The 25,522-nt window shown below is 41.5% G+C and overlaps 1 protein-coding gene and 2 non-coding genes across 3 annotated transcripts in view; 1 reads left to right on the top strand and 2 right to left on the bottom strand.

Moving 5' to 3' along the window:
• The first annotated feature begins 380 nt into the window (after positions 1-380).
• The window catches only part of LOC103372385 (6-phosphofructokinase type C-like), a 33,029-nt gene continuing 7,887 nt past the window's right edge, over positions 381-25,522 (top strand). Inside the window, exons 1-16 of the mRNA XM_008302001.1 lie at positions 381-480; positions 5,953-6,026; positions 8,617-8,723; positions 9,079-9,268; positions 9,346-9,511; positions 10,175-10,219; positions 10,513-10,621; positions 13,327-13,422; positions 14,486-14,578; positions 14,662-14,787; positions 15,234-15,298; positions 15,588-15,657; positions 18,410-18,556; positions 20,939-21,009; positions 21,268-21,355; positions 22,813-22,965. Coding sequence (XP_008300223.1) covers positions 443-480; positions 5,953-6,026; positions 8,617-8,723; positions 9,079-9,268; positions 9,346-9,511; positions 10,175-10,219; positions 10,513-10,621; positions 13,327-13,422; positions 14,486-14,578; positions 14,662-14,787; positions 15,234-15,298; positions 15,588-15,657; positions 18,410-18,556; positions 20,939-21,009; positions 21,268-21,355; positions 22,813-22,965 — 1,638 coding nt within the window. The 5' untranslated portion in view covers positions 381-442. The remainder of the gene's footprint in view (positions 481-5,952; positions 6,027-8,616; positions 8,724-9,078; positions 9,269-9,345; positions 9,512-10,174; positions 10,220-10,512; positions 10,622-13,326; positions 13,423-14,485; positions 14,579-14,661; positions 14,788-15,233; positions 15,299-15,587; positions 15,658-18,409; positions 18,557-20,938; positions 21,010-21,267; positions 21,356-22,812; positions 22,966-25,522) is intronic.
• trnar-ucu (transfer RNA arginine (anticodon UCU)) lies at positions 11,122-11,213 on the bottom strand. The gene is given in 2 exon segments: positions 11,122-11,157; positions 11,177-11,213. It is a non-coding gene; the product is annotated as a tRNA-Arg (tRNA).
• Positions 12,044-12,135, bottom strand: trnar-ucu (transfer RNA arginine (anticodon UCU)). The gene is given in 2 exon segments: positions 12,044-12,079; positions 12,099-12,135. It is a non-coding gene; the product is annotated as a tRNA-Arg (tRNA).

The following is a 25,522-nucleotide window of genomic DNA, read 5'->3' as shown; positions in this document are numbered from 1 at the left end:
TCAAAATTTCGTTTCAGCAGCACATTCACTGTAGTTTTGGGTTATTTTAAGTGTTCCCTGGAAAGATATTTATTGCAAAGCTTCACTGCGCATTTATCTTAACTTCCCTGCACATATGAAAACAGAATCATGTCACAGTGCTGCTGCTCACTGCTGAGGAAACATGTTGTAAATGTGTGCATGTGGTGAGTCCTCTGTCCGGACGCAGGATCTCTGAGTGGGGGTGTGTCCGAGCAGCAGGAGGGCGGTGACCGCTGCAGTCCTACTCCTGAGCCTCAGCCTCTCACATCCACACAGTCTGCGCTCGTCACTGCAGGCCGCTGGAACAACCGTCTATTTCTCTATTTGTCATCTCGGCAGGTGCCAGGTACACAGACATGGCCGGCGCACCGAAACGGCAGGACACCAAGAAATTTTTCGAGAATCTGTCCGGTGCTGGTAAATGCATCGCGGTGCTAACCAGCGGAGGAGATGCGCAAGGTAAGGCAGAGCGGTTCCATTATCGGACAGGGCTTGCTGACTCTCACCAATCCACAAATTTAACCTGAAAATGCTGCAAAAGAACAAACAGGAAACAGAAACAATCAGCTGTTGTCTCAAACCGTGTTCTCGGAGCCGTTATTGCTTCACCTCACCTGCAATAGTTGCGCTTCTTTTCTTAAAGGTGCAGTTTGGCAGTGCAAGTTCACATCAGCTCTCAGTTCCGTTTACAGTCTAGCTTTTGGAAAATCTGCACTGATCGTATTTGTTGAAGATATTTTTGATATTAGCTGCAGATTCTTAGTTACAGCAATAGATGAAGATGTGTCCGATAATGGACGCATAGCTGCACGCTGGTGCGAAAACCCTCCTGTTGAGCAGCCTTGTCAAGAAAAACAAACAAAAAAAGATATATATATAATTTCCGCCATAGCTACATAAATATATTTTCTTTTTTTCAACTTCTCATATAGTTTTTTTAACAAACCTCAGTGACTGTTGCGCAGCAGCTTGTTCCTCACATCTGCTTGAAACGCCTGGATGCTGCAGTGCTGGAGGTGAAGTTGCAGTGACACCTGTTCAGCCTCCATCAGGAGCTTCTGCCTACTTTTAAAATCTGCACCAGCATCAACAGGTGCTACAGTTACAGATGATCTCCTTTCGTCTTCATGCATCTTTCATCACCTGCACCTTGAGGGTGGCGAAGAGCCGCAGGTTTGTGTTGGTCCCTGTGCGCATCCCCGGGTCATATAATCTAATCATTAACCCACATTGATCTGATAGTATCCAGCCAGGAGGGAGCAGCAGCCAGTGTGGAGGCTGAAGGCCCACAGGATTGGATTTACATTCACTGAGAACTGTTTGTCCTCATCATGTACATTTTCTTCCTTTTTATATGAAGGATCCCAAATGTCCACATCAGCTCAGCAGACATCTGAGCTGCTAAAAGCTTCCTTCACAGAATCACATCTCGTTTATTTGCAGCTGTAATTATTTGGTGACTTTGTGGAATAAACCTCGTACATGACAGTAGATGCGTAAACACGTGTCCCGCATCGCAGAGAACGAGTCGTGAGAGGACCAACGTCGAGCTGCCGCCTGAAAATAACGCACTTCCGGTTTGTCCTTTAGCAATAAAACGCGATTGCTCCAGTTTGCGCCGAGGAGCTTTTGTTTTGAAGGAGATTCGCGGTGACTTCCTGTCTATTTTTAGGCGGATGGTGGCGCAGGGATGTGGGGCGTACGTGAGGAGAGGCGAGTAAGCAGGGATGTGTGATGAGAGGAAGGAAAAGAGGAACAAATGCGGATTTAGTGTCATTTTATACTTGAAATGAGATTTTACGATGTGATTAAAACAATCAGCCATAAAATGTCTCCACAGAGAACAAAGATGTGAATTTTTTTTTTTTAAATAACTCAAATCATTCCTTTAGTGTTCACATGGTGCACATGAACCCTCCGCATGTACATGAGCCCTCTGTGGCTTATCAGCATTGGAACATGTACATGTCGTGTATGTGCAGTCCAAGGACCACTGCTGCTGCTGTTACATAACACAGTGTCTCCATAGGAGGCAGTCAAAGTGCACTGATCTGCTGAATGCAGCTCCTCCATGCTGCATGTCAGAGTCAAGCATTATGGTAACAACGGGTACCAACATATGTTCCTGTAACCGGCAGCAGCTGAGATTTAATTATAACTACAAAGTGAAACGTGCAGCACGAGTGAGAATGATGCACAGAGTCAGACACAGGAGGTGAGATGTGTTTTCTGATATGGAGTCAAATTAAACTCGCTGAGAAGGAGGAAAGTTCTGCATCTGAAGCCGCTGACAGATAGTCTGGAGTAGAGTTCAGTTCAAAAGCTTAACAATGTGTTTAAGATATGTAAGAGACCAGATCAGGCTCCACCATACTGGGAGAAACTGCAGTATTTTCTGCATTTTTCTGTTGCAATATGAAATAATGGCGTCATTTTGTCTATTTGGAAAGAGCGAATGATGACAGAGTGATTGTGGGAACTCTCTACAGGAGTGCATCTGCCTCAATAATGAAAAATCTAAAACATAAGGCATCGGAAACAGTTTTGTCTGCTTTGGATTGCATTCACATTTGTCTTTGCAGGGCTGATTTAAAAAGTCAAACTTATTAATTGTTTAGCTCCAAGACACTGCAGACAGAGTTCTTGTTTTTGGTCGACGCCATCATTTTTGTCGCCAAAATATTTCCACACAACTGATGTTTCACCAAATCTCCCTTTTCAGCGTTTTATATCACAGACTTTACAGGATTTTCAGCACCTGCAGGAGCACCAGTGCTGCATGAGGTGAAAAATGATTCCCAAGTTTTCCAACACTGAGGCCTACGTTTATCTGCACACAATCAACCAGACATATTTATTCACTGCAGCAGGCTGGAGGGGAAAACTCACAGCGCTTCATGATTTGGGACTAAACCTCAGAGTTCATCTGAAAAAAACACAAATAAAGACACAAAGCAGCTGTAAGACAATAAATAAGATGTTTTTGTTTGGTTGATTACCGTCGTCTGTCAATTAGTTATTCATTTCTCACAGTTAATATTAAAAATGCAATTAAATCCCATTGGCATGTTAAGGCAGATCCCTCCAACCAATCAGCACTGTTGTGGTCTCTTAGCAACACTAGCCGTTAGCATTCAGCTAATAGCCGGAAGTCACATCCAGGCCTTGGTGCTGTGAAGGAAATCCCGACGTCGGTGCATCTGCTCGATATGAAGTGTTACAGCTGCTGCCTGGAGGTCAGCTGGAGTTCTGCTGAAGGGATGTTTAAAGCTGAATATCACCAGAGACGTACGGATATGAATCACTACAAATACTTGTAAAAATGAGGTTCCATCCTGATTGTTGTCAAGAAACGATGGATACAGTTCTGTTCATATTTCTGCTTTTAAAAAATGTCAGACAGAATTTGTATTTGCAGACCTGCTTAACTGATTATTTGACAAACTCATAAGCAACTTTTGGAGGATATTTTTATTCTTTTTATCTCCTTATGGAGCAGATTTCTAGTTTTCTGACTACTTGGTTCTCGTGGAACCTTTTCAGAACCCTCAGTGCTGCTTGCCTGAGACTACATATTCTGTTTTTACACATGGACGTTTGCAGTGAATGGGAAAGTGTGTGAAGCCTCACTCAGGATTTCCTGCTGCTATTTAAACAAGATAAACAGCAGAAGTACATTGTTTAAATCACATCCTAGTCTATCAGGAATGTGTGGTTACACATGTTTGATTGGTTGTGGTGGAAAACCGGAGTGTGTGGCAACAGTTCAGTTCAGGTTCAACTTTTCAACACTTTCTTTTTGCAAGATAACGGTTGGTTTTTTGTCCTTTTCTTTATTTTTGTGGTCCCTCTGCTCCACCAGCCTCTGAGATGAACTCTCGTAGTGATGCCTGAACACTGCATCCTCCAAGAAGTAGCCACATCCACATTCTGCAGGCCGGTGAACGTTAACAGCAGGAGGTCTGGGAGGGAAGTCTGGCCGCAGAGTGGATCCGGCTGCGAGGGGCAGCTTGAGCCTGCTGAGCTCAGAGCTTGGCTGCACAGAACCAACTCAGCAAGATCCAGCGAGCCCGTCACACCGCCGCCTGTCATAATTAGGGAGATAATTCGTAGTGAGCTGCTCTTTCTAACAGTCACATGTAATCTCTTGGAGCTAGTTTCGTTTTGTTTGTGCTGTAGGTTGATTCAAAGAAAACTTTTACAATCAGTTAATCATTGAAGATTTTAATGATGTACATATTCCACACATCATCCAGTTCTGGCTTCTGAAATGTGGGAATTTGCTGCTTTTTTCTGCTTTATTTCTTATAATATATATTTAAAACATTTTTGTTCATGTAATAGAATGACAGGTTATTAAATAATTCACTGAAGAAAAAAGTCAGAGATGAACTGATAACTTACATCATTGCCAAGAAACCTCAGATTGTTTTTGCTGCCTTTGCTTATTGATCCAATGTTTCTGATTGGATCAGAAAAGTTTTATCACAGCTGATGGGTTTGAAAGGCGTTTTATCGATAAAAAAATATGCAAAACCATTTATCAAACTGTAAAGACAGAAAGAAGCATCGCTTGAACCAAAACGAAACCACAATGAAGCATAAAAATCTTGATATATTTCATCAAAATCATTTCATTCGACATATCTCATTTAAAAATGAAATGTTAACAAAAGAGATTCTGCACTCCACAGTTCAATCAGTTCAATCAGTTCAATCAGTTCAATCAGTTCAATCAGTTCAGTCATGAAGCGTTTAGTGACTCAGCTGCAGCCAACATGTGACAAAACTTCAGCAGCTGTTTGGTTCAACTGCAGGCAGTGTTCACATAAAGTGGTGATGAGACAAGTATGAAACAAACTACATGTAAACAGGTAAATATCTGGAGTATGCAGACATCATTTTTGGAAAATGAAAAAAAGATAAAGATAAAGATAAAGATAAAGATAACTTTATTGATCCCACAGTGGGGAAAGTTCACTGTTACAACAGCTCCAAAAATATTCTGGAAGTTGGAAAAATTTTGCACATGTTGATTTTTTTTCTTCAGTTTTTATAATATAAGCCAAGAAATAACTGATTTTTGCTTTTTCTTTTTTCTTTTCTAATAATTTCCAGCATAATGTAGTGATGTCGTACTGATCAGAAGTCATTTCTGAGTTCTCTCTCCTTCCAGTCATAGTTGTGTTGTCTAGGCGGGTTCATGTGGGTTCAAATGCAGTAAAATATCATGGAGACATCCCCGCTTTCATTTAAACACATCAAACTGTGGAGTCACTGTGATGCCAGTCTGAGGTTTGTTCTCAGTCCTGTTTCTAATTCCACTCAGTGACCTGAGGGACACTCAGGGAGTCTCTGACCTTGTTGTCTGTCTGGGTTTCATCTCTCTGCTGTTTTTAACATCAACTTCACTTTCAATGGCAAATCCATGTGTGGTTTCACCTCAGTGTGATTCCCAGCATCACTTTTTGCTTTTCTTTTCTCTTCTAGCCTTATTTACTACCTGTTTTATTTCAGTCATGTGTCCTGCTTACATCTTGTTGTTCCTTCTTGTTCGGCTCTACATTTCTTATCTTGTGTCATTTTGTTTTTTTCTGAGCAAAATCTTATCTGATCTTATTCTGTGTCAAAGAATGCAAGAATTAAAGGGAAATTAACTTATTTTCTGTCGTCAGGATCGGCATCATAATTTTGCTCAGCTCATCACTTGGTTTTGAACAGAACCAGTTTCTGTCACCGGAGCGCCGCTGCTCCCATTTTAGGGGCTCGCTTTAAATCAGGGACCTTCCTGTGTTCTCATAGGAAAACAGTCTTTGCAGGTTGTTTTGGGAGAAACAAACACAGATTCACTCGGATCATTTCCAGACCCGTTAAATCTGAAACAGTGTTTGTTTCCATCACGGCCGCTGACTCTTTCATCTTGATTTCCAGGTATGAATGCAGCCGTCCGGGCCGTCGTCCGAATGGGAATCTACGTCGGAGCGAAGGTCTACTTCATCCACGAGGTGAGACGAGGCTCAGGCTCCAGACGAGGCCTCAGGAGAGTCTGCTGAGTCTGTAGCACTGAGCAGGGAGGTAGATGACCAATGACACGTCTGTTTGCTGAGCTGTGAGCGTCTCTGCAGCACCTGATGGTACCTGCTGTCTGCCACTGAATGTGACTTTAAAAAGTCATTCAGATAACTTTAATTTTGAAGTCTTGAAACATAAAATCAAAGAATATTGAGCATTAAAGTAACAGTTCCATTTGCTCATTTGATTATTGCTCCGTTTGGTTCTGTAGCTGTGTTTTCTGTGTGCAGTCAGTTTATAAGATTTCAACCAAACTAATCCAATATGCTCACATAGAGTCTGTACAGGATGACACGGATATAAACTGGGATGTAAACTAACCGATCACAGACAATGTTCATGTTTAAAACGTGCGCCGTCATAAAAAATGGAAAAATCTAGTCTCAAACTGCCGACACACAGAAACACTCGTTGTCTTTTATTTGCAGAACAAATTTGATTTTCAAGCAGAAAACTTCGGCACATTTTTCAGCAAAAGGACCAGAAAAAGAAGAAAGAGCCCAAACGTCTTTGTTCTGAAAATGTTCTGAAAATGTTCTGATAAAGTTCTTCAAAGTTCCAGAAATGTTTTTAGTGTAAAAACTAAATAAAGCTGTTCATCGTCTCAGGCCTTGAAAACATCTCGCAAAAAATTGCCAACATCCTCCAAACATCGTCTGAATGTTAAGACGTTCTGTCTCAGTTTAATTCTAACATTTATAGGAACGTTACTTAAAATGATAAATATCAGAACATTAGATTCAAATGTTTTATTCCAAACATTATTCTCGGTGTTGTTAGCTAATGTTGTGGGAACGTTCCATGCTTGCTCTAACACCAAACATGATCCAGCACAGCATTAAAATCAGTGACCGGTGACGTAGAAAGCATTGATTTTCTTCTTACAGCAGCTCCTGTCACCAGATGGGATTTATCAGTTTATCATTTATTAGTAGCGACCAAATGTGGTCCAGAGAAGGAAAACCAGGGAACCAGCAGCAGGATGTCTGGAATCCAAGGCCCCTGATGCACAAACCTTGATGCTGACATCAGTAGAAAGGTGTCAAAACACACAGTGATGACAGTTACATGCTGACTGAGCTGAAAGCAGCTACAGTGGACATGAAGGTGTCAGAACAAACCAGTGGAAGAAGCCACTCTGGTCTGATGCTTAGTTTACAATCAGCTGAATGCATTGTGGGTAGAAAGCGAGGAGGAAGTAGCAGTGTGATGCTGGGAAACCTGCATTCATGTGGGTTTTACTTTGACACTGAAGCGTAGCTTCTGACTATATCCTGCTACACAACAACACAAACTGTCCAGAAATGTTTTGAGGAACAAAGAGTTAAACTCAACAGCTTCTCTCCTGTAGCACAAACTGTCCACAACATCTACCGTTTATTGTCATTTTTTCACTATAATACACATCACAGTGCATTTTCACTCACAGATGCTTCCTTTAAACTGCAGTGAAGGAACCACTTTGACCCTTTGAATCTCAGAAATGTTGGACTTTTCTTAAATATAAATGGTCCGACTGTATTTTAAGATTAACAATGAGACATAAGATCAGTGTTTGCATTCCATCCATCCATCCATCCATCCATCCATCCATCCATCCATCCATCCATCTCTCTCTTCACCACGACGGTCCATTTGCATTCACAGGTGTATAAATTAACATCTTGTTTTACACTTTTTAGTTCTAGCTATGAAAAATAATTCCAATTTCAGAAAAATCTTCTATATTTAACATTTTTAAAATTTCATCAGGGCCAAATTAAACCCACAAGTGTTGATTCTTGCTTCCTTTGGCAATTTCTGGAGAAAAATAATCACGAGGAGAGTTTGAACATGCATGATGTAAAAATCCATTATTTAACACATTTCTGTGATTGTTCCATCGTGCATCAAACATAACTCTGCATGCTTCTTGTACACAACCAATGGACTCAAACGAACACGTTAAACTGTACAGTAAATATCTGTAATATCTGAGAGGTGAAGCACCAACAAATCTCTCATTCGTCTGGGAGTCTATCGATGTTCTGAGGACATACGTTCAGTTTTGACAGACGTGATCTGGTCTCAGTGTGGATGTAACTGGATTACCAAAGGCAGACTTCCTCCTTCATCCTTCAATAATCGCTGCTCTGTCATCAACCATCAGCTCCAAATAACCAGCGGCTCTGAGTAACGGCAGCTGATGCTTTTATTTTGGCCTCACAGTGGAGCAGTCAACTAAGAACTGGTGGCAAAAGCTCTCCTTCAGTTTTGGTTATATGGCTTTAAACATATTCAGTGCTGTGTCAGTTTGTCAATTAACTGCTTCGTTAATCAAATTGTACATTAATTGACGTCTATCTTCATGATTAATTGAATATTTAGGTCATTTACCAAGAAAAAATGGCAAACTTTTGTGTGTTTCAGCTTCTTAAATGTGGTGATTTGCTGCTATTGTCTCACGATATGTTGTTCTAAATGGACTTTAGGTGAATGTCTGATGAAGAATCCAGAGAATCTTTGTTTTCTGTCGTCTCTCAGGGCTACCAGGGGATGGTGGACGGCGGAGACAACATAAAAGAGGCGACGTGGGAAAGCGTCTCCAGCATGCTGCAAGTGGTGAGCAGAACGTCCTGCTGCCGTTTCAGGTCCACGTTTCCTCTCAGATGCTGAAAAACATCCAGTTTGCACTAATAGAGCTGATGTAGTGAGCGGTGCTGATATTCCAGCAGAATGAAATGCTCTGTGAAAGAGGACCTCAGCAGTGTTTATGCCAGTGCAGTGAAATATCTGCTGTGTTGATGATCGCTGAAAGTGACACAAAGCTTTTAGCTTTGAGCCAAATTAGTCTGTGAGAGAACGAGACCTTTTCACTGTGGTTATAATCAGACTTTGATCGTCTAAAGTGGATTGTGTTCAGTGCAGCAGAGGAAAAAAAAACAGTTTATCTGGTGGATTAAATAACCAGCAGCAACCTAATGCTGTGGTTTGTGTTTTTCTCAGGGAGGTACAGTCATCGGCAGTGCTCGCTGTAAAGAGTTTCGTACACATGAGGGCCGTCTGAAAGCCGCTCACAACCTGGTGCAGCGCAGCATCACCAACCTGTGTGTGATCGGTGGAGACGGCAGCCTGACCGGAGCCAACCTGTTCAGGGAGGAGTGGAGCGGCCTGCTGACGGAGCTGCTGCAGCAAGGTGACTGCTCTTTAGTTAAACCTCTGTTCTGTTACAACTCCTGACTTCACAGGTGTAAAGAGAGTTTGTTCCTCCAGGTCTGATTGATGAGGAGGCGGTCCAGAAGAACTCTACACTCCACATCGTCGGGATGGTCGGCTCCATCGACAACGACTTCTGCGGCACAGACATGACCATCGGCACCGACTCGGCTCTGCATCGGATCATCGAGGTGGTGGACGCAATCACGACCACTGCTCAGAGGTGAACCAATCCTGAGAGAACCCTCGACCAGATCGCCTGATTGTTCGCTTGTGTTTTTGATCCTCACTTCCCAGAAATCCAAACACTGACAGTTCAAAATCACATGAATGCAAAAAGGTGATAAATAGAGAAAAAAGCAGTCCATCACTTCAGAGAGGAGGTAAAGCAGGAGTTTACTGCATTTAATTAACTTAATTTAGTTAACTGACAGGTGATGGAGGATTTTACACAGTAATGTCACCACAGACGCCTTTTATCAGCTTAATCACCATTTGGGTTTGCTGCTTTAGGAAAACAGAAAATGAAACTGAAGATGTAATAAGCAGGATGCAGGAAAACATGCATTTAAAGTCATAATGGTGCCACAAAACGTAACAAGACAAGACGAAAGGAGAAGAGTTCAAACTTGACGTTTTAAGACATAAAGGTGTGACTGGGCTTTGTGAGACGTGACCCACACAAGACACCAACACTGGATTTAGTTTTTTCTTTAAGATGCCATCTGCAGAATCATCTATTTATAGCTGACAGCATCCCACAGAAATGTCCTGTGTGGACATAATTAAGTTTAAAGAAAAGGTTTGAACCGCAGACCTGATTTAACAGATCAACCGGCTGGATCCTTTTTCTTGTTTTTGACATTGTTTGTTTTTTGTTTTCCAGCCACCAGAGGACGTTTGTGCTGGAGGTCATGGGCAGACACTGCGGGTATGCACCGTTCTTGATGTAAAAGAACAAAACAAAACACAAAAACACCACACACTGAAGAACTTCTACTCTATATTACATATGCTGCTGCATGTGGTGAGGCTCAGTGACCATTTAATGTGGGCAACATTTTAAATAATGTTCGGTATCGTAAAGCACATTTACTGCTTTGATCAGGTCAGTTCTCCTTAAACATGCACAATTGTGAAATATTGTCCCATGCATGCGTGTACACGGTGGGTCAGAAAGCAGTAAGGTGCAAGCCACTTATTAAAATGTGTGTCTTTTTGCAGATATCTGGCCATGGTGAGCGCCCTGGCGTGTGGAGCCGACTGGGTTTTCATCCCAGAAATGCCTCCTGAAGACGGCTGGGAGGACAGCATGTGCCAGAAACTGTCTGAGGTAACGCAAACACAGACAGTTTGCTTTTGAACTTGCTCTGAATCATTGCATTAATATCAAATCCCGACACACCATTTACCACAGCTGCAGTTCTTAGCTTCTATTCCAAAAATGGTGAATGATTGAGTGTTTTCTGCTCAGAACATTAAAACAATAGAAGCAGTGTTGGTACCACAAATGAGTTGGTGATAAATATCAATGTGCAGAAGGAAAAACTCAAACCCAAAGCCGCTGAGTTACGTCTTTATTGTGCTGTAACACTGTCACCATGAACCTCAGTAGAAGTTACTACTGAGCCAACATCAAGCAGCAGCAGCAGCAGCTAATCGTGTGGGTTTGACTGTTACATCGGGGAAGACATCCATCAAGTTTCTTGTAGGAAACTGAAGTGAGCACGAGCTGGTAAACGAGACAACAAGAAAGTCCAACAGTAGAGGAGCTTGAACATGATGAAGATACATGTGTAGAAGGATTTCTGTCTTCAAAGTGCATGAAAACTGCGACTCTGGTGGGACTCGAACCCACAACCTTTGAATTGCATCTCAAGTGCTTGACTAGAAGTCCAATGCGCTGTCCATTGCGCCACAGAGCCGGTACCTGTGAAGTCCTACCCGTCAATTTTGTCAAACAATTGCGAAGTCAGTAGTTTGGCTCAACATCTTGAATGTACTGTAACTGTAATCACTGAAGTGTTTGTTCACATTTCATTGAAAGTCAAACCACTCAGAGGAAGTTTGTTATAAAAGGTGTTTCGTAACTGATCCTGCATCGTGTAGCTTTTGTCTCCCCGTTCTGGCAGCGACAGTAATTCCTCAAACACCACTGAGTGGTATTGATGATGTCTGCCGAGTGGTTGATCACTTCCTTTTTTAGACTGAAATTCTTCCTCTGAATGCCGAGTTTCTTTGGTGTCAGGAGCATCAGAAGACTTCTCAGGTTTTTACACCGTAGTCTTCACCAAAGCTGTAGTTGCTGCAGGTTGCTCCATCTTTGTAGCTACAGCTGCTGCTGGTGTCGCCACACAAACCAAACTTTAAACCCCAGTACACTGCAAAAGAGAGATTTACCAATTGGCTTTGCGTGGACTTGTTTGGCAACTTGAATGTGCTCATGCATATGTAAATGTCCCTGCCCCCCAGCTTTCAGATTCATGCAGTAAATACGGTCCTGATCGTGACTCCTTAACTTTCTAACATTAGAAGACACTAAATCCACAAGAGCCTGTAGATGATGGAGATACATGTTCAGGAGTATGGATTTAGTCTTTACAAGGCGTCAAAGAAGACAGAGATCCAGTTAGTTGTAGGAAACCGAGCACGAGCTGGTAAAAGAGAAAACAACAAAACCCAACAACAGAGGAGCTCCTACGTTAAGAAGATACGTGTGTCGGAGGATTTTTGTCTTCAAAGCGCATGAAAACTGCGACTCTGGTGGGACTCGAACCCACAACCTTTGAATCACTTCTCAAGTGCTTGACTAGAAGTCCAATGCGCTATCCATTGCGCCACAGAGCCGGCTGCTGCTGCTGCTCACACTCACCGACACATTCCTCCTGTTGTGTCAACACTGACTCTGGCAGCTGATCCTGTGTGAAGCATTCAGGACGTTCATGCTTTGAAACATTCACACAGAACGCTTGCAGGACACTGACTGAATATTGTCCAGTAGATTTAATGTGGTTCAGTGTGTTTGTTGTCGTCCAGAGTCGATCTCGGGGCTCCAGGTTGAACATTATCATAGTCGCTGAAGGAGCCATCGACAGACAAGGACAACCCATTACATCTGATTTTGTGAAAGATGTGAGTAGAGCTCTGCTTCAGACGGAACCAGAGGAGAAGCAGAAGCTGGACCAGCTGGTGGATACGTTAGAGTCCAGACACTGTCCACATTCTCAGAGAAGTTTCATGTTTCTGCACCATTTGGCAGCAGTTATATGGGAAGAAATGCACTGCAGCCAATGAATTTAAGAAGCAATGCAGCAACAATCCCACCATGCTCTGGTGACTATCCAAAGGCATTCTGGGAAACGCATCAGCAGCTGAGGGGAAAGTAATTTTCAATAAAAGAAAATTACAAGTACATGTATCAGTGTGGATTATTACACTGAACAGTTTTTGAACACTGCTGGTGCCAGACAGTGATGTTTTATGAGGAGATCCGGTTTGAGTTTTGACCGACTGTGACTTCAGAGGACAGAAACTCAAATGTTTGGTGCTAAAGCTGTGAATATGAAACATCCTGATCCACACTGAACCAGTCAGTGGAGGCAAAGCACCAGTTTACCACCAATAAACCTCAAAAACAGAAGATCCAGGTTAATTTACAGCCTCCCAGTTGGTGGCAGTAAAGTGTAATTCAGCAACATTCTTAAAAAAAAAACAAAAAGGAGAGAAGACTTCATATGTTAGAAACAGGAAATGAGATACTGGTTAGAAACACTCAGTTTATTTAGAATCAAACAACTCAGGCTTCCACATGTTCAGTTACTGGATTCAATTGTTCAGTAGATTCAAGTCAAGTAGATTCTTCGTATGAAACTTCTTCCACAATGTGGTGAGCGTCTGCCTCCAACCAGCGACCAACCCGACACTGGACTGTTCTGGTGTTCTGAGATGATCCTCCACGTCCGGATCCAGCTTTTGTCAATGCAAAACTATTTTCTCTGTCATGTATTCAAATGCTTGTGCTTCTCTATGTCCCTCTAGAACCGTGCCGATAAGAAAAGGCTGAACATTATTATTGTAGCCGAGGGTGCCATAGATTGCCACAACAAGGCAGTAACTCCCGATTATATCAAGGATGTAAGTAGAAGCCTGGTGGAGGCGTGGAGCCACAAAGTCTCCTCCAAACCCACGGATTTCTGTTCATTTTTCATTTTCATTTTTCATTTTTCACCTCTTACTGCTGTTCCGTGTATTCTTCAACCTTTCTGGATTCTCTTCCGTGATTTTCACACCACGTTTTTTTTTGCACCTGATTTTCAGTTTTGCATGCACACCATTTGGCACATGACAGGAAATGTTTTGCATGATTTCTCCTTCTGTGTTCTTTTTTTATGTTTGTCATTTGTGTGGTTCCTTTTATTCCTGTTTTGTCTTCAGTTGTTTTAAAGCATTTTTTAGGTGCATGCAATGCTTTAAAACTTTTTAAAAACCAGATTCCATCTCAAATCGTCGAGTGCCTTCTTCTCAACAATCTCTGATTTGCTCGAAAGTTTTTAAAATTGTAACCTGTAAGATTTAAGAATGAAATATCAAATACTTTCTGAGATCTATTTGTTTTTTCCAAATTACCTGTCGACCCACTTTCAGTATGTTTTTTCCACACATTGAATTATGAAGCTACTTTTTAGTGGCATTTTCTCAGGAATTATAAAAGATAAAAGCCTGAAATTTGCAATTCACCTGTAATCAGAGACTATTTGAAATATGCACTGTCATGTCTCATCATAGCATTGATTTAAAATGTGAACAAGCAGATCAAACCTGATTATAGGTGAGTTGAGAATTTTATGAGAGTTTTATCTTTAGTAGTTTCTGAGATGTTGTTCAAACTGCCTCAGATTTCAATGTGCTTAAAGTGGGTCCATGTTCAGTTAAACAAATATATACATCTTTGAAAATATCTGATGTTATTTCAGCTAAAATTCAACGAATGTCTGTATAAATGTCTATAATTCTGCTATAAAATTTCAGGCAAATCAGAAATGTTCAAACAGAAATTGTTTGTGATGATGGAAGATGGAGTGACGCCGCAGTGAAATGTGTTCAGATGTGAAAGTTCCTAGATGTTAAAGACATTATCGTGTACATGTTCACTCTGTCCCTGCTGGTAATAAACGCTCTCTTCCTCTCCAACCTAAAGCTGGTGGTGCGCCGCCTGGGCTTCGACACCAGGGTCACCATCCTTGGCCACGTGCAGAGAGGAGGGACGCCCTCCGCCTTTGACAGAATCCTGGTGAGTCACCATCAGTCGCAGCATTCGGGTTTCCATCTGTGAGTCTCCAGTGATGTGCTTTAAATGAACTGTGACCTCTGCAGGCCAGTCGTATGGGCGTGGAGGCAGTGCTGGCCTTGCTGGAGGCGTCTGCCAACACCCCGGCCTGCGTCGTGTCTCTGGTTGGCAACCAGGCTGTTCGACTACCGCTGATGGAGTGTGTTCAGATGGTGAGTGTTTGTGCTGCAGAGACAGAAGACATGTAGAGACTGCAAACAGGATTAATCACTTCAGTTATCTAAAACGTATGTTTCTGAAGCAAACTGACACCAGAACTGAACCTCAACACTCAATGTTCTGTTGCTGTGACACTGAAACGTTTCCAAAACAAGCTGACTTGTAAATCAAATCATGCAGAAGGTGTTCATGTGTATTGTGTCTCGATTTCATGCATGCTGCACTGAACATGTGCTCTATATGGGCAGCTGCAGTACGTATGGAGAAAAGAAAGTATGTGATTGGGATCATTGGACTCAAGTGCTCCTAGTTTAGCAAAACTCCACCCACAGCTTTCCTGCAAGACAGTTAAAAAGCAGAAATACACAAAAAGGCACAACAGAAAGAAGTGAACACGTGACATGTTTGGTGAAGAAGCTGTTTGTTGTTTTGTTGTCAGACCCAAGAAGTCCAGAAGGCCATGGACGAGAAGAAATTTGAGGAGGCGGTCAGACTGCGCGGCAGGTATTTGTAAAACTCCATCACTTTAATTAAACAGCTTTGCAATCTGTGCAGCATTTATGCAACCTGTTTGCCTGTAAATATGTTTAAATGAATACATAAATGTATAGATAGAGCAGGCAGGACTGGGTCCTTACTGGCTGCAGATGCTACTTTTTCTCCTGGTTGTTTGGCCCTGTTTCCACTTTAACTGTGTTTGCATTGATTTGCTTTAAGTGCTTTCTCTGCAGCACACCAAACAGGGGTTTGTTCTGGATTTCCTGCACTGATTAATTCTGCTTTTCGTGTGCAGGAGCTTTGAAAACAACCTGATTACCTACAGACTGCTCTCCTACCGCAAAGCCGATTCTGAGCTTCCAAATGTAAGTGTCACTGCAAGCAAACAAAAACCCACAGAAATAAACTCAAGCCAGTACCATGATCACCATTTTAATTCTTCTAATGTGTTTTTTCACCAGCTGCTCTGAGATTTGTACATTAGCATAAGGTACCTCCTGGTCAGCTGGTGCATTGTGGGTGCTGCAGTCTTTTTGTGACACTAACAGAGTCTGTTTTTGTATTTTTTCTGTAACTGTGTGTCCTGAGGGAGAGGAGGAGGCTGGGGATGAAGAGCAGTTTAATGTATGTGATGAGTAATGAGGCGGCTGTAGCTCAGCTTCTGCTGTAGTTCACATGACGAGCTTTTTAGAAACTAGTTTAGACATTTTTGATGATCCTCTCTCTTCTTCCCTTCGACTTCTAATTCCCTCCATGTTGAGATAAAATTAGAAAACACAAAAATACGTGTAGATTTTAATTTCCTGCTTTTAATCTAGTCGAATAATTTGCAAGGACTTGTGTTTTAGGTTTTTTTTTTTTAATATAAGAGACTAAATTTCGGGCTGCACATGTTTATATGGTAACTCAGTGCCACAAAATGACAATGTCAGTGCTCATCACCTGTTGCTCCGTCTGGTTTTGCTTTATTTCTTCATGGTTCTGCTTTGAAGTAGAAGATGTGCAAAGAGGTGCATTAGTGTGACAGTGCAGGCGTCACATGAAGCAGCCTCTTCACAGTTTAGTGTCCACGTCGTGGCTGAACGTGTCTTTGCTCGATCAGAACTCAAACTGGACAGACTTCATGCTCCAATGGTCAAAACAGTTGAAGCTTTCATGTGGGGAGGTTTTAAGTATTCTCTCTTACATTATAGCTGCTGTTAATGTACTGCATGTTACAGATGATGGAAAAACTGCAAATTCGCTCTGTGCAAACAGCTAAAGAATTAGATGTCGGGCCGTGTCGTACAATCCTGGAGCTGGATGAAACTGGTAATTTTTTTTAATGACAAGAAAGCTCATACTATAGTTTATTACCAGTGATAGGAAATTATTATTTTTTTATCTATAGTGAATTATTTTGTGAAATCTAAACACTGTATAGTGTCTGTGCACGGGCAGCCAAACAAGAATTATAGTCTGAATTTAACAAGCTAATGTTTAGTTGAAGAATTATTTCATCAAAAAGAAGCAAACAAAGTAAAATAAACCATATGACTAATTTGGCTTTCCACAATTAAATGAACTTGTTCAACTGCAATGATGATTTTTAAAATGCTTCACTCATAAAAAAAACATAACATTCTGAGTGTGTCTCACGTTAAAGTGCCGTATTTCACTCTTTTTAGAATAATATTTGGTGCCACATCTGTAACCAGAAGCTTCTCTGTGCTCGGCCGCCTCGCTGCTCGACTGTAGTCTGCAGGTGAGGCGTTTAGGGAACATCTGTAAATTCTATTGCGTATTGAAAAGCAGATGTTCAAAAAGCTATGGCTTAGTTGGGAAATTGTTTTATCAAAAGAAGGTAAACCAAATTTTAAAATATAAAGAACATTCACAGCCAGCTTTTGGTGCCTGACGGCTGCACAGATGTTTGAAATGACGTCGATTTTGGTTCCCACAGTGAAATCAACATGATATCTACAATACTGATGTTTAAAATGCTTCACTCATAAAAAGAAAAAACAGTCCATGTACATATAAAATTTAAAATAACAGATAAAAAAAACAAAACAAATCTCTGCACTTAACTGAGTGGAGACTAGAAGCGTCTCTGTGCACAGCCGCCCAGCTAGCTTCTAGTCTGCAGATGAGGTGTTTAGGGAACATCTGTGAATTGTATTGTGTATTGATAAGCAGTGAAGCATTTTGTCTACAATTTAACTGACATTCTGCCTCTTGGAGATTCACTGACTTACAATGAAGATTACTGAAAGTCTCCTTTTGATGCAGATTTGAAATTTTAGACATAATTGTGTCACCATACCTGACAGTTTGGAGGCTCAACACCTAAACGTATGAATAAATTCCAGTTTATATATTTAACATTTCTCTAATGTACTCGCTGTACTTGGAAAGCAAAGCAAAGCCTGTGAGCTTCTGTCTGAAGCAGTTCATCCTCAGCAGAGAGTTGGATGTCTGTCCACTTTGAGCTTCTTGTTTGTGTGCAGAGATGAAGTTTAAAGGCTCGATCCCTCATTGGTGCACAGCACGTTGGTGGCTCTGCTGGTAGAATCTCTGTGCTTGATTTGAAGTGTCTTGCATTCAAACGTGCACCACAGAGATACAAACGCATGGGCTTCATTTGAATTATTGCTTTCGCTGGAGCTGGAGTTGAAAACTGCTGTTCACCAGTTGTGCATCGACTGAGTGATGCTGCCAAAAAGTCTGAAAATATTCACTTGACAGTTGATATTTTTGGTGGCTGTCCTCTGAAAGCAGCTGCTGCTTCTCTGCATCTTCTTCAGCAGCATGTGGCTTCTTGCATGCTTGTGAGCCAAAGTCTGGCCTGGCGATAAAGAGACATGGGTGGTGTTGTGAGGCAGCAGATGTAGAGCTGTTTGTCCAGTTTGCCTCATGCTGCAGGATTTACTGGGTCATTGCCTCTGAAAGTCTTTGATACAACATCTTCCTCAAACCACATGTTGTGTTTGTACTCGTGCAGAAAGTGTGGAGATGTTACACAACGTGAACAAGCTTGGGGGTGTTATAACATATGGCTGGACTGTATATGTTAAAGGTTTTGTCTGTATATTTAGAGTGTTTCTAAGCATCACTGCCGCCCTCCGTCATCCACAGAGCTCCTTTAATGTGGCAGTGCTGAATGTCGGCGCCCCGGCAGCAGGCATGAACGCCGCGGTGCGCTCTGCTGTCAGAGTGGGAATCGCCGAAGGCCACAAAATGTTTGCTGTCAGCGATGGCTTTGAGGGATTCTACAAAGGACAGGTGAGCTGATACACATTCTCCGTCGGTTTCTGGTTTGAACATTTAGTTGAGATCTGACTCGATTCCGTCACAGCTTATTTGTTCAGGTGCATCTCAAAAAATTAGAATACTGTGAAAAAGAATGAAAAGGTTAATTATGTGGGAACTTCATAAAACTGACAATTTTTAAATGACTTTAAAGCCTACACTGGACAGTTTATTACCTGTGATAAGAAGTTTGTATCTTCAGACTAAATGATTTAGTGTAATGTAAACAAGTGTGTTTAGTGTCTTTGCAGCTGAACAAGAATTTCAGACTAAACTCGACAAGCTATGGTTTAGTCAAAGAATTAATTATTTAAACAAAGAAGAAGTGAACATTTATGAGGCACTCACAGGACAGATAAGCTGAATACAAATTCTCTACAGGTTTTCTGTAAGTGTGAACATTCACTTGGAGGTCTTACTGAGTAGATCTTGTATTTTAGAGCAGTTTATTTGTTCAGATGCATAAAAAAAGAATTTGTGAAAAAGAAAGGGGAAATGTAATATGTTCTAGACTCATTACACTTAAAGCGAAATGTTTCAAGCATCTTCTCTTTTAAGTCTGATAGCTATGGCCTACAGCTCAAACTCTTTTAGAAAAACGTAATTTTTAATTAAATTACTATTCAAACAGTATAAATACTCTCAGTCTACTGTACACCTGAAACTGGAAACATGCCGTGTGTTGCATGTTTGTCACATGTTCTAAAAGCTGTTTTTGCACTCTTTTACATTCACATGACTCTTGTTAATAGGGATTGCTTCCAACCTGTTGCATTTATTTATTTATCGGGATAAATAAGCTCAAAAATATCAACATGCATCTTAGAGTTTCTTTGCAGATAAATTCAAAGGTTTTGCTAAATGTGGCACAAAAACCCAAAGTAATTATATCCGTACTGTTCTGATCTTGTTTCTGTACAAATATTGTGAGAATGTAGGTGCAGAAAGACGATCATTCAGCTGACAGAAACATTACGGATTCATAAAGCATACGACTGCACCTCTTGCACAGTGCATTTTAACTTCACAAGCTCTACTCCTTGTTCTTATTTATGACTTTTAATAGTTTTTAAATAATAGTTTTTAATTAATATCTTATTGTTATTGCTCAGCCTTATGGAACAGTCATGAAACACTCGTGGATCCTTTATGCTCATGTCAGCCGTTTGTTTTCTTCACTCTTTGTGTCACAAATAGTGTTTATTAGCTGTCAGTGTTCAGCACATGGACACAGCTATAAACTAAATCTACGAGCTGTTGTGAGGAGTGAACATGTCCTGAAAGCATTCCTCATCGGTCATAGTGACTTTACTGCAGGCGCTCTCCTCTCATTCTGCTGCACTGATAAGACTAAGTGTGTCCAGATAAACGCTGCTGCTTACTGTAAGCCAATTACTCCGGTCCCACAGCAGCTACTACAACAAGTATATTTATATTTTCTCTCGCTGGTCCTACATCTGCTGATATCACACCGGTCTTCCATGGAGACTCCTCTCAGAGAGTAGCAGCGACCTGTTGAGGGAGATGAAGCTCTGAAGGCGAGTTGTCATGTACAAGGATTAGACATGATTGAAAAGTGAAGCCGTGATCCCGAACCAAAGCCCCAACTAAGTAGGACACTGATTATAATGAAGCGCTGCAAGACAAATGGAGGCCCAGCGGCAGCACAGTGGCACGACGATGGCTGCTAGGTAACGGGGAAAAGCAGAACTTGTTCATATAATATTGGTATGGTTGTGGTGCTTTGTATGAACCTGTTTTCTGACACATTCCTTGAGTTTTTCCACCATTTTAAGATGAGTTTTTGGCCTTTTTTGCTATTATTCCGATTATGCAGCGCAGAGAGACAGTAAAGGGTTAGGGTTAGGGGAGAGCAGACGAATGACAGATGCCACCTTGATACAATAAAGACAAATTTAATTGTATTTGAACAGTTCATTTGCAAAAACAGATAACTCCACCTTCACAAACCTTCAAAAAACCCACTTCTCCATCCTCTACATGACACAATATCGATCAAGCTTTAGTTATCTCTGTTCTTGTCATTTCTACTGAGTCAAATCCACTCAGCTTCAGTTTGATTGATATGATCTCAAGCAAACAACAAAAAAATAAGTTTCCTGACAATCTACAAAAATTGAGTTTTTTGTTTTTGCAAATGAGCTCTTCATTAGTTGAACCCAAAGCTTTAAGAAAATTTCAGTCCCTTCACTGAACACTTTTAAATGACCATGAAAATGATTCACAGGGAGTTTCCTCTTCTATTTATCAGGTTGCCTAAAAGTGAAGAAAGTGGTTTTAGACAGATTTTAGGGAAGTCTAAATAATAAAAAAGCCTTTTTTCTCTCGTGTCAGATTAAGGAGATCAAATGGGGAGACGTTGGTGGTTGGACCGGTCAGGGAGGATCTCTGCTCGGGACAAAAAGGTCGGTAGATGTTGAACTTGAAGATACAAAACAATAAATGTGTATTTTGTTAGTGACTTGAATCCTGTGTGACATTTGGATCAACTTTATCCCTTTTTTTTGTTTTTTTGCTTTAGCATCATGACTTCTGTCTCTAAAAACCAACAAAGCAGTGATGAATGACAAAACCTTGACCTTTAGTCACTTATGAATGAAGCAGATGTGCAGTAAAATCAAATAAGTGGAATATTGAACAGTTATGGTCTTTTCTTGTGTTAGAACTCTTCCAGGAAAACATCTGGAAAAAATTGCTGAGCAGATCCGGATCCACAACATCAATGCTCTGCTGGTGATCGGAGGGTTTGAGGTACGTACCTTCGCTTGGTTATTAGAAACAGTGTCAGTTTTCTATTTTAATTCCACAATATTTTATCTTTAACATGTTTTATCTCTTTCATTGAAAAGTCTTGAACCAGCTCAACCTTATTCTGTCATTGTTTCATAGTAAAAAGCTCCTGATAGATGTAAAAAAGTGGAATTTTTGAGTGATCTGAAAAAATATAAGTAATTTATTGTACTATTTATAAGAATGCTGTATCTCCATCTCTTTCCCCGTGTATTATATTGTTCATATCCACATTGTTTTCCACCGATTTTTCCCTATTTGACATTTCAACTTGCAGAACATTTCTTAACATCTTTATTACTACATTTTGACAACACAATAGGACACATGTGAATGTTTAGGCTCTCTCCCTGTCTGTGCATATGTGGGATTTATTACTGACCAAGCTGCAAAGCCAAACAGTGTAAAAACTGGATAATAATCAGAAAGATGAACTTAACCAAAAGATGGATTTAACATTTGGCTTTAGAGCGAGGTAGATGTTAAGATGGTGTTTTATTTTGAAGGTCCCCGGTTACACAAACAGGTCAAGTTAGTAAGAAAATGTGACTTTTCCCATTCAATGCATAAAATAAAACTGGAAAATACAATTTCAAAATGATAAATACCTAAAAGAAATGTAGTTTTGTGGCTTTGGCAGCTTGGTTATAAAGATGAACATTGTCTCCATCTTCTTGTGTGTGGAGCCACAACATCGACTTTGTGTCTCACTGTCCGTCCTGATTGGCCTGGCTCTCTCCCTTGGCTTCTCCTGACAAAACTCTCCTCCCAGTCCTTTGTCCGTCCCATTGCTGCCTCTGATTACCCTCCCCCGCATTAATCTGAAGGTCCATCTCCCATCAACAGGCCCAACTTTACCTCAAAGCCTCTTTGATATGTGTTCACATTTCAGGCTACATACATCAGAGTTCTGGTTGGATTTACAGTTTTTAGTCTGTTTGTACTAAAAAAGACATCTTGCAGCTGAAGAGCATCTTTCTCAAGAGTTAGTGGAGAATAAATATCTAAAATAAAGGTAAATATCTGATATACATTCATCACATGGGTAAAGCATGACCCCAGCTGGACATTAGAAATGCTCCGTGCTTGGTGGATGAGTGTTCTCGCCCCAAAAAATCAACTAGCGCAACTTTGACAGCATTAATTTCTTGTATACCAACTGCAAAATAGCTTGTATTAATTTGGTGCAACATAGCAGATAATCATACTGATAGTATGTAGTCTGGAGTTTGGACACAGCTTTGCTCCCCCCCTAAAAGCCTCAAGTTCTTCCCACCATGTTTCCTCCCAAAAGCAGCCCTTTGTCCTCCTGCCCACTGTTTCTGAAGAGACCTCAGCATCAGGCCTCCTCACTTCTCTCCCATTTGTGTCGACCTGCTCAATAACCACCAATAAGACGCTGGCTCTCACTGCTGCAGGCCTACGTGGGATTACTGGAACTTTCTGCTGCACGGGACAAATACACTGAGTTCTGTGTGCCCATGGTTATGGTCCCCGCCACCGTCTCCAATAACATACCCGGCTCAGACCTCAGCATTGGCTCAGACACAGCTCTGAACGCCATTACTGATGTAAGTGTGGCTGGGTTTGACTGCATGCGTGTGTGTTTGCAGAGTTCAAACACACACCGACCCAGTCTGCCAGAGTTTGGGGCTTCGCTGATCGACAGCTCGCATCCTCACTGAACAAGCAGAAGGTCGACTTTATTTGGCACGTTAAGACTTTAAAGAAACTGTGGATAAGTAGATGTGTGGTTTAAAATATAAAATACATTGTAAGATTCTCCTCTTAGGGGGGATTAGAGCGTGTGGTGCTTCATACTTCAATTAATCTAATTCAATTTATTCACACCAGATCATGACGGATCAGACAGGAAACAAAAGTCAGGCGGTCAGTCACATTCAGAAGTTGAACTTGCTCCCTGGTTCTCTGTCAGTGAACTTTACAGTCATGGACAAAAGTTTACTCGTACACTAGTACAGAGCATGTGTATCGTGGCAGTGTTGAGTTTCTTGTGAATCCTACAACTTGTAGTTTTGATGGGATTATTGAAACACATGTCAAACAATCCTGCATTTTGGCTGATGATTGTTGTTTTGTTCTGAAGAATGTGGAGATAATCCTTCTTCTTCATAATTCAGCTCCAGGTCCACTGGCAGCAGAACAGAACCAGAGCATGATGCTGCCACCTCCATGCTTGGTCGTAGGTTTGATGTTATTGAGGTTAAAGGCCTCAGCTTCTCTCCTCCAAACATATTTCTGCTCATTGTGGCCAAAACACTCAGTTTCTGTTTCATCTGACCACAGAACTTTCCTCCAGAAGACCTTTTCTTTGTCCATGCAGAGCTTGAGCTTTAGCGTGTTGTTTCTAGATGATGAACTTCCTTCTTCATGGAGCCTCTCAGCCCACGTTGATGTAAAACACTGTGGACACTGACAGCTGTGTTCCAGCAGCTTCTCTTTTATTGCAGACCTGCTTTCTGGTGATTCCTGGTTCATTGTGTCTCAGCAGCAGGTGATAGTTTGTGTTTTCTTCCTGATCACGGCAGTAACACAGCTGTATCATAAACTTTATACTTACAACTATGAATTTAGGATCTGTAGCTGATTTAAAATGGTTCCAAGTGATGCTCCTGACTTGTTCAAGTCAGTTATTTGCTTTTTCAGATCAATGCTGAGCTTCTAGCATCTTCCCACTGAAGCGTTTCTACCTGAGTTCAATAAGTGGATCAGATGGATCCTGTTGAAATGGGCTCAGAGCAGCAGCAGCTGTAGTCAGTCGTAAATACTCATAAGAGGTGAAAAACTGATGAACACAACCTTCTACATGCTCTTTACAAGTGCATGTAAGCTTTTGTTCAGAACCGTGAGAGCCATTATTTTGTGCTGGAGCAAAGTTTTCTGTTTTTCCAAAGCAAATCCTAATACATCAATCCTAAATTCTCGTTAGAGCTAGTTTAATTAGTAGTCCTCTTAGTTTTGGCAATAGTTGTTAGAAATGATACAAGACAGAGGAATTTAGAGGCAGCTCTGCTGTAAAGTGTTTAAGGTCTGTAGTGTTTTGTGTAAACACAGGCAGCTTCCATTTCCACTGATCACATGACCTCCTGTTTTCACATAAACAAACCCACATCATACTGGTAGCAAACAGTAGTGGCACAAGGAGTGAAAGCAAAGGTTCCAACAATTCAGACTGCCAGCATATACTAGAGCCAAAAAGCTTTGCTTAGTTTCTATAGTTATTGAGTTTCCTGAGCTAATGTTGCAGCCACACGTTTAATCAAACTCTCTGTAGAAGAGAATAAGTGGAGCTCACACAATAGAAGCTCCTGAGCTGGTTGTTGTTGGGGACGAGCTGCTCAGCGGAGGCCCCAGGTAAGTGTTGGGGCATGCAGTGACGTGTTGTGGCATGTTGTTCAGCCTTGGCGTGTTTGTGTGTTTGTTTGGTAAACAGCAGACGAGCTGACCGAGGCCTGGTTTCAGTCCTTCTCCAAATGGCACAGAGCCGGTGTGTTTGGAGAGTAAGTCTGCATGCTGCGTAGGCACGTACAAGTCCAGCATCACTGCATACCTTCTGCATTTCTAGTCCTGTTGTTTTGAGCCGAGCCCCAGCTCAGTCTTCCTTTGTCTCTCCGCCTGATCGAAACAAGACAAATCAGCTTTGCTTCTTGGACATAAAAGGAGACGTCGCTCCGAGCCTCTGGAGTCCCTCCTCTATCTTTATCTTGTCGCTTCAACACTGTTACATGTCAGCCAAAGTGAACCCCCCACCGCTCCCTGTCCCGTCTCCTGTCAGCCAAAGAGAAGCCAAAGACCCCCACCTCCTGGAGAGAGCCGGCCAGCAGCACAGCACACACTGCAGGCCTTCAAACACAGTGCAGAGCTGCACAGTCAAGGTCTCAGCGGCTTCCTTTTCCTGCATCCTCCCCTCTTTAGTGTCAACATGTAAAGTAACAGGCTATTTTTTAAAACCAAATAATAGAGGGATTTGTACTGATGCATCATCTTTAAACTCGGTTATCACACAGCAAGAAATTACAGCTGCTTAGTGTTTTATGCCATCTACTTTAGAGAAACCATCTAAAGCTAGATTCATCTTGTCCATCAAATCTATACATTTAGGGATAC

Source organism: Stegastes partitus, unplaced genomic scaffold (assembly GCF_000690725.1).
Source record: "Stegastes partitus isolate 25-593 unplaced genomic scaffold, Stegastes_partitus-1.0.2 Scaffold1745, whole genome shotgun sequence".
NCBI lineage: Eukaryota > Metazoa > Chordata > Actinopteri > Pomacentridae > Stegastes > Stegastes partitus.
Note: the sequence above shows the minus strand (reverse complement) of the source record. Positions and strands in the feature narration are given on the sequence as shown.